Consider the following 19,351-nt stretch of genomic DNA (forward strand, 5'->3'; position numbering starts at 1 on the left):
TCAAATTTACGTCATGTTCCTATTCAAAGTGTTGGAGGAAACAGACGAGCAAGTGAGCGATCGTGTCATTGATGCGGAAGCAGTTCAGTTCAGAGCGTCTGAGTAAATTGTGAGAGAAAATTGTCAAATGGCTAATAAAAACTTGTACCGTGAGGATGTGTTGCAAATGTTATTCGCCGATTTTGACTCCGAAGGGGAATATTTGCCTTTTGTAAATGACGATCGGCCGTCTAATGATCGCGCTTCTCCCGGTACATCTTTGCCGCGCAGTGGTGCCGCCCGCGCCTCTCCCGGTACAACTTTGCCACGCAATGGTGCCGCGCGCGCTTCTCCTGGTACATCTTTGACGCGCAATGGTGCTGCGCGCGCTTCTCCCGGTACATCTTTGACGCGCAATGGTGCTGCGCGCGCTTCTCCCGGTACATCTTTGACGCGCAATGGTGCTGCGCGCGCTTCTCCCGGTACATCTTTGACGCGCAATGGTGCCGCACGCGCTTCTCCCGGTACATCTTTGACGCGCAATGGTGCCGCACGCGCTTCTCCCGGTACATCTTTGCAGTGCATTGCGCGAGTGTTCACGAAGCACAAACAGATAATTTAGACCATTTGCCCAACGGGGATGGGGGTGGCATGTGTGGACGTGGTCTTAGTGTACATAGGAGAGCTGTTGCTAGGGGTAAAGGCAGCAGGGGTAGAAGAAATAGGGCTGGAAGTAGCGATAGATCTTTGGATCCATTCAGAGCGGCTCGAGGTGGGAGTGGCCGAGGTAGACGTGGCCGTTTCCTCTTTTCCGATCATTTGGAATGAGGATAAGAAAAAAAAGCATGTAAATAAATTCCAACATCAATTCAATATCTACTATTTCCTGAATATTACTGTTGAACTGATCAAAAAGTAGGCTACTGTTCACATGCGTTTTACTACTATATAGTATAGTAATAATTTAGTACTTTCTCCTGTTATTGTTGGTTTCCTCTTTTCTCATCATTTGGAATGAGGATAAAAAAATAAAAAAAACATGCAAATAAGTTCAAACATCAGTTCAATATCTACTATTTCCTGAATATTATGAAATTCAAGAGGGCCGCCCCCCTGATGACGTCATAATATGCAAATTAGATGAGTATATTTACACCCCACATAAACTTTCAGTCATCCCCAACATTTTTCTAATTTACAGTAGATCTCTATCTTTTAGCCCTTTCAAGCCACAAGCTTTTGAAATTTTGATGTCAAAATCCAGCATTTTTTCAAAAAAAACCTTGGCGCCTAAAGAGTTAATCTCACTGCTCTCTATGAGAAACAAATGAGATTCCTCATTTCTGATTTTCTCCTTTTTCTTTGCGGTGGGATGATCTGCCAGAACAGTTGGGTTAATGACACATGGAAGTAGAACCACACTGACAGCTGCATCCTTCTGCATGAGTAAAGATCATTTACCGTAAAGATGACAGGCTGACCGAACGCTTAGGCGACTGCGAGAGAACAGCGCTTTAAAGCATGATGCATTGGAGAACCATCTCGAAATGATCTTTCAGAGTTTATGAGAAAAGCAGCGATGTTCGATTCTTGTCGACAAAATAATTCTTAAATCAGACTCATATTAGTAGTGAATAATGAATTAAATACAAAGACTACTGTGTGTTATATATAACAGAGAGATAGATTTGAATGTAGCTTACCAAATATTTCTGGAAAGTTTAGATATTTGAATGAGCGATGTACAGTACAGCCCATTTCATGAAACTTCTGAGAAACTGAAGCACTTTCCCATAATCTGAGGATAGTAATGTCATAAAAGTTGGTATACTTATAATCGCAGTTGGTCATTTTAGCTCGAAGCCTCAAATATATGCATGACTAAGCCTTAAAAACACATAAAATATGCACATATTTGGCTCAGGTCACTCGTACGGTATGTTCTGTGACAGGCTTGAGAGGAAACCGACGCTTTGAGGATTTACACGAAACTTCACTGTCACTCTGTACTATCCAGCAAGGAACCTCATCCCAATCCCACAGATTTGTGTCCGTATGCCAAGGGTGCGTTTTAAAAGCGGTTGCCCATAGGGAAACCTGTCAGTCAATATAAAGGCAAACGCAGCATGCTCCATCAGTTTCACAAATACTGAACACAACTGAGAAATCTAAGACCTGAAATAGATAGATAGATAGATAGATAGATAGATAGATAGATAGATAGATAGATAGATAGATAGATAGATAGATAGATAGATAGATAGATAGATAGATAGATAGATAGATAGATAGATAGATAGATAGATAGATAGATAGATAGATAGATAGATAGATAGATTAATTGATTGTCAGTTAAAATCCAGCCAAAACTAACAGCTAATATTAACATACTGCTAATAACATCATAATCACATATGAAGATGACGACATGAATCTGCCAGACCAGAAACAGCCAAACCGCAAACAGCAAATGCAGAAAACACTGTTGATTAATTAGTCAAACACATTTATGGCCTGCGTTGGCTTCTGATAAGAGTGCTGGCGTTGGTCGGAGTCCCATGCTACACTGAGATCTTAATTGAGACAGTTGCTGTTACAAGCCATTACAACAACTGTTATCACGTGACTGTCTGCGTGTTGTCCTGCACGTTTCTAAACATGAATCTGAGCGTATCTGCTGAACCACAGCCTCGTTACGCAATCCAAATCAGTGTGAATTAGTCATCCTTGATTCAGCTGGCCACCAAATGAGTGTTTATTTTCTGAGCCGCATTACGAGGCTGTCAGAATCCTGGAAGACGCATTACAAGCTTTCATGTCTTCCAATTGGTGAAATGATTGAGTACAAAAAGGTGTTTGAGGAACCATGTTGCGGTTTAAAAATAGGCGTCAGAGTTAAATGCAAAAACAAGCTATTTTCTCTGCTGTGATGGGTGCTGGTAAACAGCAAAAACTAACCAACAACAAGAATAATAATTATTATGGACATGTGTGCAAAAATGATGTGTCATCCTTTTTGTGCTGAGCAGTAGATGTAGTCAAAATGGCAGTAAGCAATGGCGAATGACACGAATCAACGCTGTTAAAATCTCTGTGGTTACGTCATGTCTAACATCCCAAAAACAGAGAGAGAGAGAGAGAGAGAGAGAGTCCCATTGTCATGTTGTACACTAATGCTTGGTAATCCTCAGTACAGGCTTACATAAAGGGCTCTGTCAGATCTCATAGTCTCTCTCTGTGTGTGTGTGTGTGTGTGTGTGTGTGTGTGTGTGTGTGTGTGTGTGTGTGTGTGTGTGTGTGTGTGTGTGTGTGTGTGTGTGTGTGTGTGTGTGTGTGTGTGTGTGTGTGTGTGAGGAGAGCAGCGCATTCAAAGCCTCTCCTGCCTGAGAATTTCTCAAATCATTGCTTAGGGCACTTAAAAGTGCTCTTTGATATTCATCAATTAATCCAAGATAACAACATTCACAAAAGCTTCTCTTTTTGCTTTTTGGAAGGAAAAACAGACTATAAAACATTTCTCAAACACCGCAATCACAATATTGTATAAAACACACTCAAACTACACGGAGCAGTTGCAGCATTGCAAATACTGCAATCCATGTCTCCAGTAATGTGTGTTTTAGTGATGGTTCGGGACTTACCACATACAGCTGTTTCCACAGGACAGACCACTCCTGCAGTGTAGAGGTGACCTCTGTAATGATGGGGTCCTCCAGGGGGACCACGGTCTCATACTGCCTGCACACAAACAGAGGCATTCACCAGAGGTTAACAATATTTACTCAATACGTTTGTGATGAGTAATGGAATTACTCGTTACATTTTGCATGGCTCCTAACTTTTTCTGCTGCTATTTAGTAACAAAAGTGATGTTGCCATCTACAGGTCATTGAAGGTACTGTATCTTGTTTGGTACAACTTTATGCTTTAAATAATTTTATGTTTAATATTTAATTTTTTTTTTTTTTTACAGTAAACCAATGGAGAAAACACAAACATTGACCAGCGGTTAGTGTGTAAAAAAAGTTAGTAGTAATGAATGGTTACAATATTTAAATAAAAAATTATAAAAATAGCTATAAATAACACTTTATTTGTGTTTAAATACTATTTATTTATGTTTTATTTTACACATAAAACTAATGAAGAAAATAAACAAATAATATTTGTTTGTTTATGTTTTATTTTACAATTAAAAAGTCTCGGGTTACGGCTGTAACCCCTGTTCCCTGAGAAGGGAATGAGACACTGCGTCGATGACGACACTTTGGGAAATGCCCCCAGCGCAATCCTGATTGGCATTGCGTCATGACGTAACATGTGACGGCATACACGGAAGCTACAAAGGGACGCTGGCACACATCAGAGTTAGCCTTTGCGATGAAGCAAGTCGCTCCCAGGCAGGGGGAGGCGTGGCGGAGGGACGCAGTGTCTCGTTCCCTTCTTGAGGAAACTCGAACTGCATCGATGACGACACTTTGGGGAACGAGAAGCCACTATGCCACAACAAGCCCTGCCTGTCCCAGTGTGAAGCTGCGCACAGGCACACTTAGGACGAGAGCACTAGAGTGCCTGGCATAGAAGGAAGGTCCAGAATATAGAATCTGATAAAAGTATGAGGGGTAGCCCATCCTGCTCCATCGCACAATTCTTGGATCCATTTGTGGGTCGCAGATTGGGAAGAGGTGGGTCGCGCAATCACTATATTGGCTGCAGCTGAATTTACGTTTTATGAGTGACACATACAAACAGGTTGCACGATGAACCAACGTTAACTAGAAATCGCTATATTGCTTAGAGCGATTTAAAGTTAGATAAATATGTCAGTATTGTGTTTCATGAAGCGCGCGCGTGCGACTTGTTGTGATAACAATTTTCACCGTCTCAGAGCAGCTTCGGTTCATTAAGCAGTTTGGTGCGCATTATTAACGAGAAGAAACTCGTTTACTCCAATCACTGCACTGCATTCTGCATGAGATCGCATTACGCCGGATAATTCAAATGTCACGAAAGGCTGATTCAGGTCTGGGCTGTGTTTCCCAGAAGCATCGTGAGCTAAGTTGATTTTAGAGACCGTTGGTGGTAATGGTTCTACGATCTACTTAGGCATACGATGCTTTTGGGAAACGCATTAATCTGTCGTCTGTTCAACACAGCGCTGTTGTCTTTCAGAGATATGGTCGTCGTAAGAGTGCGTTGTTTTGTGTTCCCTCGCATGCATTTTGATATAGCAACGCATAAGGAAAATATATATGTAAAAAGTATTTAAAATGTATACACACGAGCACGAAAGCGTTTTCTGCGCTAAACAACGCAATGAGTTTAACAACACTCGCAGCATAAAAGATTCGTATTTATTAGTAAATTCTAGGTCCTGGGCATACTGTCAAATAAAACTATTAGTCTATTATTTTTTTTATATTCAGATTTTTAGTCATATCAAACCTTTGGTTAAGATTAAGCTTCTTTAAATTTGTTTTGCCATGTTTGGGTAAATCAGTTGAGCCAGCAGACAAAAACTACTCAGTATTCTTCACATTATTTCAACAGCCATTAGGCTACTATTTTACTTCTCAAACTTTTTGATAATGTACTATAAGTTTGTATTGCAATTAAACTTATATGTCATACTATGACAAGGAAAAAAACTGCTCTAAAGAGAACTAACGCCTCCCACCCCACATTCATGCTTTAAAATTAGTTTGGTGTGTCTTGAGATAGATTATTCTTGTCTACGTGGGTCCTGGAATGGAAAAGTTTGGGAACCCCTGCTCTAGAGGACGCCATGCCTCTGGTTGAATGAGCCCTCACGGCCAAAGGTGAAGGCAAGCTGTGCACCTGATAGGCCATAGAGATAGCCTGAACCATACAGTTAATGATGGTCTGTTTGGATACGGGAAGCCCCTTCTTGGGCGACCCGAAACACACTAGCAACTGGTCTGACTTTCGCCATGAAGAAGGGCTCAGACAGGGCAGAGAAAATATAGTCTTTCTTCATCCGCCGTCACGTGAGGTGGAGAATGAAAGTCTGCAGAACCATAGGCCTTGCCACATTGGATGGCACTTTAGGCACATAGCCCGGCCTGGGATGCAAGATAGCCTTAAACCTGTGAGATATAGAGAGCACCTGAAGATCTCCTACTCTCCTCAGAGAAGTAATGGCCTACCTTGAGGGAAAGGTTCTTGGCCTCAGCCAACTCCAGAGGTTCGAAGAGGGCCTTGACCAGCCCTTCGAGAACCACTGCCAGGTCCCATTTGGACTCTGGTACGAGCCACAGGTCTCATCCTCCGAGCCCCGAGAAGCAATCTTGGAGGAACTCCAGCACTGAAGCCAACCGGGCAGTTAACTGGGTCCACCTCACGCTCTCTACACCAAGTGGAAACACATTCCACTTTAGGCCGTAGTATCTCCTTGTGGAAGGAACTCTGGAACCGAGTATGGTCTCAACCACTCCAGCCGACAGGGTACTGAGTCCCCTCAGGGGCCAGGCTCAAAGTTTCCACAGGTCTGCTCGAGGGTGAATATTAAGCCCCCGGCCTGCTGAAGCAGGTCCCTCCTCAGAGGGATCTGCCAAGGCTGGCCTGCCAGGAGTGCTATGATGTCTGAAAACCATACTCGAGCCAGCCAGTACAAGGCTACTAGAAGTAGGCTGATCCCGTCTCGATGGACCCTCTCCAGAACTCCCAGGAGCAGAGCGATTGGGGGAAAAGTGTACTGGCATAGCCTCGGCCATGTCTGTACCATGGCATCCAATGGCTGGATGGGTGAGAGAAAACCACAGTGGACAGCGGGTCGTCCTTCGAGAGGCGAACAAATCCACTTCCACTGGGCCGAACCTCTCGCATATCGACTTCACCACCTCGGTGCGAAGTCTCCATTTCCCGGGCCTCAGCCCCTGCCTCGACAGGATGTCAGCTCTCTGATTCTGGTATCCTGGGACGTGCATTGCTCTGAGAGATAACAGTTTCCCCAGGGACCACAGGAGGATCTGATGCGCCAATCTGGATAGAGGGTGCGATCTCAGACCCCCCGATGAATCAAGTAGGAGACCACCTACACATTGTCTGACCGTATCAGAACGTGGTGACCCCCGATGTTTGGGAGGAAGCTACTCAGAGCCCTGAAGACCGCCAGCATTTCCAGGCTATTTATATGCCAAAAATGGTGCCGGTCATGCTACAGACCTCTCGAAACGTGGTGGATGGCCCATGACCACACCCCAGCCATTGAGGGATGCGTCTGTCGAAACGGTTTTGCGGCGACATGGCGCTCCCCGCACTGGGCCTTGGGACAGGAACCAAGGTTTCTTCCATATGGACAGGGAACCGAGGCATCTGCGCGTAACCCAGACCCTACAGAACGGATTTCCCCTCGGGGAAAACCCCTTGGTCTTCAACCAACACTGTAGGGCCCTTATGTGCAGCAGGCCAAAAGGTATCACGTTGGACGCAGCTGCTATGAGCCCCAACAGTCTCTGAAACTGTTTTACAGTGATGGCGCAGCCTAGCTTTATCCTGGTCACCATGGCCAGGATGGACTCGATACGTGCAGGAGACATTCGTGCCCGCATCGTAGTCGAGTCCCACCCCACCCCCAGGAACGTAATCCACTGAGCGGGTGTCAACACGCTCTTTCTCGTGTTGAGTCTCAACCCCAAGCTTGAATGTGGCCTGGGACGACATCTCGATGCCGAACTGCCAGTTCCAGAGACTGAGCCAAAATAAGCCAGTCGTCAATGTAGTTTAGCACACGGATACCCTGAAGCCTCAGCGGGGCCAGGGCTGCATCCATGCACTTGGTGAAAGTGCAAGGCGAGAGTGCTAGGCCGAATGGAAGAACCCTATATTGGTACGCTTCACCCCCGAAAGCGAACCTCAGGAACTTCCTGTGAGATGGAAGGATGGAGAAGTGAAAGAATGCATATTTTAGATCTATCGTGACAAACCAATCCTCGGATCTCGTTTGGGTAACAATAATAGAAATAGTGAGCATCTTGAACCTGAATCTCCTCAGAGTCCGGTTAAAATGTCTTAGATCTAATTTTGGACGCAACCCTCCATCCTTCTTTGCCACTATGAAGCACCGGCTGTAGAACCCAGACTCCCTATCTGGCAGATGAAAATGTTCTATGGCCTCCTTTACCAGCAGGGAGTGAACTTCCTTTTCCAACACCCAACCCCCAGTGGGTCTACTGCAGTCCAGACCACCCCGTTGAACTTCGGTGGGCGGACCCGGAACTGAAGCCTGTACCTTATTTCTACAGTGCGCAGGACCCATGGAGATATATTGGGGAGAAATTACCATGCCTCGACAAAATTCCCTTCGGGGCTGGTGTCGAGTGTCTTGTGAGAGCCCTTCACAATACCCTGAAGCGGTTGATTTATTTACATTTACACCTAATTTATTAATCAAGGACAAACCCTTTGATATGTCTTGCATTAACATTATGTTTACGATAAATCTGGAAGAAAAAAAAACCCTTGTGTTCGTTAAAGCATCTCATGGGGTCTTTAAATAACAGTGTGCACTGAAGTACATCATCACAGATCAATTCCATGAGATTGTCCTTCATATTCCTGCTGTCTATTTAGCTCTTCCTGTCCATTCATCTCTCCATACTGTTTTACCTCCATTGTCCTTCCTCTGTCCTTCTCTGACACTCGGTGGAAATAGACTGATCTCTTTGTTCTGCTTTATCATCACATGTGTCCAAAGTAACAGCTTTTACAGAGTCATTATCCTCCTTTTTTTTTTAATTCTGATGAGACGCTATAATTCGATCCCAGGACATGCCACCCAAATTTGTAATTGAAGCTAACACCAAAAACATATCGTCATATGTTTTAAAGCAGCGATTCTCAAACTTTTTCAGGAGGTGAACTTTAAGAGTAAAAAATATATATATATATATATATATATATATATATATATATATATATATATATATATATATATATATATATATATATATATATATTATTAAAAAAATAATATATATATGTTTATATGGTGGAGCACCTGTAGGGCATATGTAGGGCAAAATACCTTTAAAACCGTAAAATGTTACCCAGGGCCGGCGCGTGCCTATATTATAATATTGCTAATAATAATAAATGTTTCTTGAGCATCAAATCATAATATTAGAATGATTTGGAGTAATGATGCTGAAAGTTCAGCTTTGATCACAGGAATAAATTACATTATTACATCACAAACAATTATTTGAAATAGTAATAATATAGTAAAAAACTGTTTTTACTGTATTCTTAAACAAATAAATGCCTTGGTGAGCATAAGTACTGACCCCAAACCTTTGAACGACAGTGTAATTCATTGTTATGAGCTGATTAAACAGTCATAAATAATGCTTTTTGTAAATAATCATTATTTATCATTACTAATAATTGGCTAATTGGCTTGTTTAAAAAACACATAACACAGAAGAGAATTAAACAAAATAATAGAAATGTGTAAATAATGTTTAATATTTATTTAATATTTAAAAATACATTTATGTAACATATTATGATACTATATATTAAAACAAAATTAAAAAGTTACTTTAAATTATAATAAAATATTATTTAAACTGTGTTTTACTGTTTATTAATATCAAAGCTTCATTTGCTTAAAAATCATTACGAAATATTAATACATTTTATTGTATTTAGAGGTACTGTATGTGTCCTAATCTTACAGTGTTGCTGACATGGACAAAACAATTACTGTAAAGGAATTATTTGTATGAAAATTAATCAAATTGTGACAGCCCTAAATGTTGTACCAAAAATGATAGATAGATGATAGATAGATAGATTTAACTGTTGAACACGACCCCTGGGATCTGCTCTACCCTTCTCCCTGAACACAATAAAGACATGTGTGTGTGCATGTGCACGTGTGTTGTGGGAAGACTGTGAAGTTCTACACACGCATTAAGTTGGAAAGTATAAAAAGCTAAAACAAACAGGGCAAGCTGTCGACTGACAGTCCCTGATGTGCAGTTTCCCCAAGTGTTTTCAGAAGTGAGTTCCCACAGGGAGAGGCAGCCCAGAGTTTCTTTCTTCTTATTTTGTTTTTTGCTCACTGTTTCCCATTCTCTCTCTTTTTACGCTGCACACGTGCAAGCACACATAGGCTACGTCTTATCCTAACCTTTCTCAAACTCTGGAAGTTTTCTTCTCAAAAATATGTTCTGAAAAGGTTTTGCTAATGTTCATATTGGGTTATGAAAGCATAGTTTCTGAATTTTCCAAACATCAAGTGTTTAAATGTTGTAAAAGTGTATTTTCTTGATTATTCGAACATTACATTTTAGCACTTTGCAAACATTATGGCAACTTTACAATTAAACGAATAGTGACATTTAAAAATATTACGGTAAACATTAAACTAAAAAAATTTTTTAATTATTTTTTTCTATTGAAACTTCTATGTCATGTTTTTAAATATATTATATATATATTCTAGTTATGCATTTATAATGATAAAGTTGCAATTCAAAACATTTAAAATATTTTAACTTTAAATGTAATATCAAACAACACACTGCAGATAAAATTGTAATAAAGTGTTTAAGTGCTAGTCGACACATCAAAATAAGTATACTTCTTTAAAGTACTTATACTTCTTTTATAGAGTATATATAGTATGAAACAATTTTCAGTGATAAACTTACCCTTACAATAACTGTTTTGTTAATAACCCTCTTCCGATCGTACTGTCCGTGGGCGAGGATACAAAAATGTATAATCTGTAGTTTTTACGAAAGCCCTCGAGCTGTTTAAAGTACTTTTCTGACAAATAAACGTGAAATCTCTCAGTCCAGGTAACATGTAGAATGAGTAAACATTGTTCATTGACGTACTGTAACAAGGCCTTTTATTGAATTAATATTATCTGTACAGTTTAAAAAAATATATCCTTTTGAAGTGCACATCCAATACAATTAAGTGCACTTATTTTCCACAAGGGAAGATGATATAAACCTCTTTCAATTATGAATCAATTATATCCCACAAAATGCCATACAATAAATTAAGTGTTTGAACCACCAAGAGCTCAATATCTGTATCAAATATTTAACAGAGAGAAATGAGAGTAGAAGAGCTTCCAAAAGATGAAATCTCAGCATTTCAGACATGTGACAAAACTCACGAGGACAGTAGGATAGGAGAAAGGGAATAACAGGATTGAGATAAATGAATAAATAAAACGTTTCTCTAACATCCGTCTCTCTCCGTGTCACATTTCTTCCCCCAACCCATTTGTTCTCTATTGAGGGAACAGCATGACATAATTCAGTATAAGGACACTTACCCTCTGTTAGCGACGATAGCCTTCTTCAAGTGGACGTAGCCGGCTGGGAAGATTCCCTGCGACACAAAAGGGAAGAAGATTACATCTCTGCTTCTGCGACTAGAAGCTTCCATGAAGAGAGCCAGTGGACGCACAGCCATGAGGATCTCTGGGAATGTGACCAAGCAGAATGTGATTCAGTGGCCCTGCTGGATGCAGACCATGTCACAATCTTTACTTGATGTGCTTATATTGCTTGAGGCGGAATCAATCTCGGGAGGTTCCTGGTTCCTCGACTAGACGTGTCAAAGCTCAAGTTCCCCCGAAGAAGAGGAGTCGTTCTTCTCAGACTGCTCATACTTGCCTAATATCAGTGTCAGGAGTGTGTAGTGGAAGCAGGGACACTTGAATATGAACTATCATGACTTAAAGAGATAGTTCACCCCGCCAAAAAAATCATCAAAAATAATCAATTTCCTCATCCTCGTCATTATAAAACGGCATTACTTTATTCTGTGGAACACAAAAGAAGGTATTCTGAAAATGTCCTCAGTGTTTTGTTTCATTTTGTTCAGTGCATTTTATTTTGTGTGTTGTTTTGTTTTGTGAATTTCGTTTTGTTTTGTATATTGTTTTGTCTGTTTCATTTTGTGTGTTTTGTTTTCGGAGTTTGTTTTGTGAATTTCTTTTTGTTTTGTGCATTTCATTTTGTGTTATTTTGTTTTATTGGTTTCATTTTGTGTTGTGAATTTCATTTTGTTTAGAGAGTTTAGTTTAGTGCATTTTGCTTGGTTTTGTGCATTTTGTGTGTTGTTTTGTGAATTTCATTTCATTTTGTGTTTTGTCTGTTTCGTTTTGCTTTCTGAGATTTGTTTTGTTTTTTGAATTTCTTTTTGTTTTGTGCGTTTTGTTTTGTGCATTTTGTGGTTCTGTGTGTTGTTTTGTGAATTTCTTTTTGTTTTGTGCGTTTTGTTTTGTGCATTTTGTGGTTCTGTGTGTTGTTTTGTGAATTTCATTTCATTTTGTGTTGTTTTGTCTGTTTTGTTTTGCTTTCCGAGTTTTGTTTTGTTTTCTGAATTTCTTTTTGTTTTGTGTTCTTTCATTGTTTTGTGTTTTGTTTTGTTTGTTTCATTTTGTTTTGTGAGCTTTGTTTTGTGCATTTTGTGGTTTTGTGAATTTCGTTTTGTTTCGTTTTGTTTTGTCTGTTTCATTTTGTGTGTTGTTTTGTTTTCTGAGTTTGTTTTGTGAATTTCCTTTTGTTTTGTGCGTTTCATTTTGTGTTATTTTGTTTTATTGGTTTCATTTTGTGTTGTGAATTTCATTTTGTTTAGAGAGTTTAGTTTAGTGCATTTTGTTTGGTTTTGTGCATTTTGTGTGTTGTTTTGTGAATTTCATTTCATTTTGTGTTGTTTTGTCTGTTTCGTTTTGCTTTCTGAGATTTGTTTTGTTTTGTGAATTTCTTTTTGTTTTGTGCGTTTTGTTTTGTGCATTTTGTGGTTTTGTGTGTTGTTTTGTGAATTTCATTTAATTTTGTGTTGTTTTGTTTTGCTTTCCGAGTTTTGTTTTGTTTTCTGAATTTCTTTTTGTTTTGTGTTCTTTCATTGTTTTGTGTTTTGTTTTGTTTGTTTCATTTTGTTTTGTGCATTTTGTGGTTTGGTGTGTTGTTTTGTGAATTTCATTTCATTTTGTGTTGTTTTGTCTGTTTCGTTTTGCTTTCTGAGTTTTGTTTTGTTTTCTGAATTTCTTTTTGTTTTGTGTTTTTTCATTGTTTTGTGTTTTGTTTTGTTTGTTTCATTTTGTTTTGTGAGCTTTGTTTTTTGCATTTCGTTGTTTTGTGTTTTGTTTCATTTTGTTTTGTTTGGTTCCGATTGCTTTGTTGATTTTCATTTAGTCTCACTTTGTTTGTCTACACAATCAAATTCAAAGAGTTCAAATACTGTTTTAAACCCCCCTGACTTTCATTATAGGCACGAAAACAGGTACAAATCTTTCAAAATATATTATTTTGTGAGATTTTGTTGCATTATGGTAATCACAAATGTGTAAATGTACTTACAATACAATAATCGTACAATAATCGTACACTTCTTTTAAGCAAAATGTCCAAGTGATCAATCTAAGGAATTTAGGGGGTCTAAAAACATAATTAATAGTGTAAGTTGCTTGAAAAATTGAAAAAAAAATATTGCTCAGTGGATGTTTTTCCTACGCTCAGGAGACTTAGTTATGATTCTCATATATCTCTCATTTTAGTATCAACAGCATTTCAGATGTTTCTCCTAAAATTCCAACATCACACACATGTTTTTAACTTTAGTGCCTTTCAAGTACAAAGTTGTTGAGGTGAGGGATAAATGTGAGATCTCATCTAGCTGAGAAAAATCTGAGTCTATGTGTGGTGTTGTTGAGATCTTGTCTGCAACTTTAGGAGGAGACAAATATGAGACCATCGGGGTCTTTAGTTTTAGTTGATGTTAAAGTAACCTCATTTTAGTCTAGGAGAAACATTTGAGATGTTAAAAAGATCTCATTTTTGATTTGTCCTTCCTCTGGGGATACACACAACATGCCACACAAACATCTCAGCGGAAGAATCCAGATGGTGGAGTTTCTCGCCACATACAGTTGTCTAATTGTCTTCACTGTTTCCTTTCAAAGGTCAGGATAATTAGTAATTGAGGACACCAAATGCTCTCGAACAAACCTCCATCTGCCGGAGGAAGGACTCCATGTGCAAGGACGACAAACCAGCATATGTTAGTATTAACGAGATGGGCGGTCACTCGCTCATCGCCTCTTACAGTCATACATGAAGAGTGCTTGAGGAGAGCTCTTTTCATGTTGCTCACGTGAATTACAAACATTTTAGAAATGCATACAATTTCAATTAAAAAGCTAAATCATTGACACAATACCCTTTGGTAATTATGTCACCCCAAATTCCTCATAACCGTAATGTGTTCAGACATTATTATTATTATTTTTTTTCTTTTTTTTTTCTTCTATTTTCTACAAAAGTGATGGGATTTTGTTGCATTACGGTAATAACAGTTGTGTAAAATGTGCTTGATTGTCATGAAAAAAAAAAAGATGATAAAAAAAATTCCCCTTTAGGAGAAATGTCAATTGTGCCAATGAAAACATGTCCGTATTTCATGCCTGAAAGCTAATATATATTATTTTTAGGTGTATTTTCAACCCAAATTCTCATTACCGTAATAAATTAGGTATTTATTTTATTTTATTTTTATAACAATTACAATTTACAACAATTGCTACTATGATACTTTAGAGCACATTAAAATGAACAGTAAGTTTGAACACATTACTATTTTTAATGTTTTTGAAAGAAGTCTCTTTTGCTCATCAAGCCTGGATTTAATTGATCAAAAATACAGAAAAAAAACAGTAATATTGTAAATCTCAATTCTATTTTAATACACTTTAAAATACAATTTATTCCTGTGATTAAAGCTACATTTTTAGTATTATTAATCCAGTCACACGATCCTTCAAAAATCATTCTAATATGATGATTTATTAATTATAGATGTAGGAAACAGTTGTGCTGCTTAATATTTTTTTTATAACCTGTGATACTTTTTCAGGATTCTTTAATGAATAAAAAGTTTTAAAAAGAAATAAAAAGCATTTATTTCAAATAGAAATCTTTTGTAACAATATACACTACCGTTCAAAAGTTTGGTTTTTAAAGAAATTAATACTTTTATTCAGCAAGTATGTCCTAAATTGATAAAAAAAAAGTTATAGTAAATATTTATATTGTTAGAACAGATTTCCATATTGAATAAATGCTGTTCTTTTTAACTATTTATTTTATATTTTGCTGCATTATGGTAATGACAGTTGTGTAAAATGTGCTTCATTGTGACATGAAAGATAAATCATATTAGTGTTACAATAATTCCACCAATGGCCATAAAATCAGGCAAAAAAATAACGCAATAATGCTAAATATGAAATATGACCGTGACATGTTCTTTACAGGTTTTATGAGATTTACCTAAACGCCAGACAAATCTTCTTTTTTAAATCAAACAGGACTAAGAAACTTAACAAAATGGGTTAACAAAAAGACTTAAATGCGTGTGGCATTCCCAGACTGTGTGTGAATCACGCGCTGATCCACATCTCAAGCATTGCCATTTTATCCTGCGTTCGGCTTCCGTTTTTGAGGCAGATAATACAGATGCTCTATATGAGCTGAACTGAGACGAGATGTTATTGTAGACCCTGCGGCGGCACAGATGTGTGCGTGCGTGTGTGTACACATCAGCTCCATCTGCTGAAACTCATGTTATCAGTGTGTGTGTGTGTGTGTGTGTGCCAGAAGCATATATTTTATTATTTTTATCCTGAGCACCAGAACTGAATGCTGGAAATAAAGCAGCATGTGTTGTGAAGGACAGGGACAGTGACAGCCGAGTCAGCAAAAAATGCTTTAAAGGGCCAGTGATAAAACAAATACCAAAGTAATATAATATAATATAACGTAACGTAACTTAACATAACATAACATAACATAACATAACATAACATAACATGACATGACATGACATAACATGACATAACATGACATAACATGACATGTGACATGACATGTGACATGACATGACATAATATAACTCTCATGCAACTTGCATATTTTAAAATAAATCTAATGTTTAGTGTAAAAACTTCTTAAGCGGTTATTACGGTCTCAAAGTTATATTACAAGCTCTGAGGAATAACTAAAATCCTGTCATGTACAGCTAATAGGCTTTAAACCTGTCCCATTGATGTGGATCAGGGAACAGTCAAACTCTGCATTTCATCCAAAGTCAAATTTTCCAGTTTGATATCTCTGACTTTCAACTATAAAAGTGTTTTATGTTTCCCAACACTTGATAACAAAACGGTAAAATCTCCCTTAGCTTTGCAGGTGTTTAAAATCTCACGCCAAAAAAACAACAACATGCAGAACAATGCTAGCTTTTGTTCTGCAGGTGTATGATTATCAACAGATTATAAATGATTGTTTTTCACACTCCTGCAAACATTTATAAAACAGGTTCATTTAATGAAGGAACATCTTAGTGCGTTTAAGTTTCAAAGTTTTAAATCCAACCTTATGGCGTTCTATTGTGCTTTTCCAAGTAGGAAGTTGGAAAATCTGCTTTAGACCTGTAAGATGAACTTTAAGACACCCAGCTCCTCTAATGAGACAATAAAGCTTTGAAAAATCATAATCCACATCCATATTAGCATGTGAGCAGTTCTCCTTTAGAATCTTGACTTGGTAATGAACGATAACTGGTCAAGCTAATATGAGCAACACAAGTTCGCTAAACCAAAAGCTAGCATGCAAATGGAAAACAGTAAGCCATGGGAATAATACGGCACGGATATTGCTAACTCCATTGTGAAGAAAGTGCTTTGCATTAATATCGCGACCATGTTGAACAGAAGATATCTCATGATATCTCCTGATAGACGAATGACTCACAGGAATAACAAAATGAGTCACATTTAATGTAACCATGAATACACAAATACACTGCTAGCTTGCAGCGTGCGAGTTCTCAAATCCTCAATGAAATACCTATCTTTCAATGTATTTTATTAATTGTTTTACACAATTTTAAATGAAACAACATTTTTGAAGAATGAAAGTAAAAAGAACAGCAAGACACAGTAAAAAAAAATGTGTTGTGACACAAACTAGTATGCTAACTAGCTGAACATCTAGCCAAAAGAACATTATTTAAACAATCTTTAAGTAAATTTACTTGAGAAGCAGAATTATTTAAGATAATAGCACTTGTTTTCAGACACTATTGCTGTGTTTACGCCATGTCATAATCACGGTTATTTTGAGATGACAACATGTCACGTACAGCGGTCACGTGGTATAAGCCGGAGCGTCCCAGTTTACAAGTTGTGAGTTCTACGAGGATGTGAACACTTTTTACAAGTCATGATATCATAATTACAGTAATTACGACATGGCTCGAATGCACACTTTATTTTGTGTTGAATACGGGGGAGGGGCAAGCATCTGATTGGACAAAAATCTGTGTAGTGCAGGATGTGTCATCAATATTGTTGGTTTGTTTCTCAGAGCAGGTTTTATGTCTGTTTATGTGCTAAAAAGTGATTTTTTTTAGGAGTGATTAAATGAGTTTATTAGCCTGGGAAAACCCAGACAATTTCCGGCAAATTTAGATTTGCTCTGAAAGTTAGTCTGGCAAAGAGCTCATTCAAGCCCATTTCCAATCCGTCGAAATCGAGGCACCAATCAGAAGCGTTGGGGCGGGCTTTACACGATGACGACAGCGCTGGGATTTCGAAGCAGATTTTGTAGCCTACATTACAAAGATGGATGCCGCCGTCGAACATCACTCGTTTGAATCAGCTATCGCGTCTGTTTTAAGCGATTTGAACGTTTCCTTTTTGTTAAAAACCGAGCAAAGAACAACACTCGGAGATGTTTCTCCGCCGCTCTGCATACGTCATCTCCTTCATCGCTCTGATTGGGTTTAGGTCTATCCGCGACGTCCGTTGGTGACGCCCCTCTGGAAATGATTTGTCTATGACGCTTTGCCAGACCATAACTCAGTTACAACTGAGAATCGTCTGGTTTTAACCAGGCTATGAGTTTATATGCTTTTTTTCACTATCATCAAAGCCAATGTTTTGATGAACAAAAATCACAAAAAAAAGGTTGGTCTAACCCTTAAGAAACAGAAATACACTTTAGCATACTTTTAAAAAGTACTTATTTCAGAATTAATATACTTTAAAACAATACACTTAAGTGTGAAACACTTAAGTGTGAACTGCATGTTATTTACAATTGAATGAAAATGTATTATAGTTGAAACTTTATACCAAACGCAATAAGTTGAACTTAAATGTGCTTTTTGACACACTTAAGTAGGACTTAAGTACATCTTTAAATGTAATTTCATAATTACTTCTATTGACTGATATAAATATAAAGTATACTGCCAAACAAGCATTTATACACTAAAATACACTTTATTACTGTATTGAAGTTGCAATTTAGTATACTTAAAGTTTTGTAAAACTTTAAATTTGACATTATTACCAAGTGCATTTGCGTTACTTATTTATACATGTAACTCTGATATGTTTTTGTAAAAGTAATGTGTTACTTTACTAGTTACTTGAAAAAAATTTACCTGATCATGTAAGTCACGTTACTTGTAATGCGTTTCCCCCAAAAATGAATAATCGTTGTCATTTTACTAAACTGTGGCCACAGTTTAATCAAAACATACTTAAGTTTTTCTAAAATTTTCTCAGAATGGCCAAACTGTGTAGCCTAAGAATATAATTGAGGGATCTCAGCTCATTCCGGACGGTCTTAGGTAAAAGTTTTCTGATATAAATGCTCTGATAGACATAACATCCACCTTTGAAACCTCCCTCTGTGTATCCCGGTACATTTGTCTCCATGGCAGGTAGTGCATGCGAGTTTATAGGCATATGGGTAGGACTGCTGACCTGTGACTAACAGCTCTGCTCTCAGTTAGACGAGTGTGCTTCCCTTCCCTCGCTCTCAGCAGCCTAATGCTCGTTTAGCAGAAAAGGTCAACGCCGAGACAAATAACAACAGCAATCCCGCTGCAAGCGGATAAAGACAGCGAGCAGCTTCCGCATGTCACAATCACTCCTGACAGTAATCGCTCTCTTGATAACACTAATATGTGTGTTGCTTAAAGAAATAAAAATTGAGTGTTTACTTTCCTAATAAATGTCCCTGCTCTTATAGCGCATAATTTATCAGTCCAAGTTATTCCCAAGGAATTGTTTTTCGTCAAAATGTAATAACTTTGTCTGACTCATAAATAACTTTTCAGCTGAAAACAATATTAAGTGTGAATATCATAGCCCTCTATTCCCAATTCAATAAAATGAAGTCCTGCCCTACATTATTTCCAACTGAGCGGCTTGTTTCTCTCGGAAAATATGTAATATTTTGTAAGTTAAATGCGATTTTCTTCTCATATTTTGTTTTGCAAGGAATCTTCCACGTATGCGTCTCAA

The 19,351-nt window shown here is 38.1% G+C and overlaps 1 protein-coding gene across 12 annotated transcripts in view; it reads right to left on the minus strand.

Annotated features, from left to right (window-relative positions):
- The window catches only part of dock3 (dedicator of cytokinesis 3), a 229,095-nt gene that overhangs the window by 121,474 nt on the left and 88,270 nt on the right, over window positions 1–19,351 (minus strand). For all 12 annotated transcript variants that reach the window (XR_008807959.1, XM_056260587.1, XM_056260585.1 and 9 more), the window contains 2 exons: window positions 11,300–11,355; window positions 3,621–3,717 (listed from right to left, as the gene is read on the minus strand). Coding sequence is in view for 11 of the 12 variants with exons in the window: in XM_056260587.1 (XP_056116562.1) it covers window positions 3,621–3,717; window positions 11,300–11,355 (153 nt within the window). In the remaining variant the exon portion in view is untranslated. The remainder of the gene's footprint in view (window positions 1–3,620; window positions 3,718–11,299; window positions 11,356–19,351) is intronic.

The sequence above is a fragment of the Rhinichthys klamathensis genome, unplaced genomic scaffold (genome assembly GCF_029890125.1).
Source record: "Rhinichthys klamathensis goyatoka isolate OS25496 unplaced genomic scaffold, OSU_Roscu_1.1 h1tg000009l_1, whole genome shotgun sequence".
NCBI classification, from domain to species: Eukaryota; Metazoa; Chordata; class Actinopteri; order Cypriniformes; family Leuciscidae; genus Rhinichthys; species Rhinichthys klamathensis.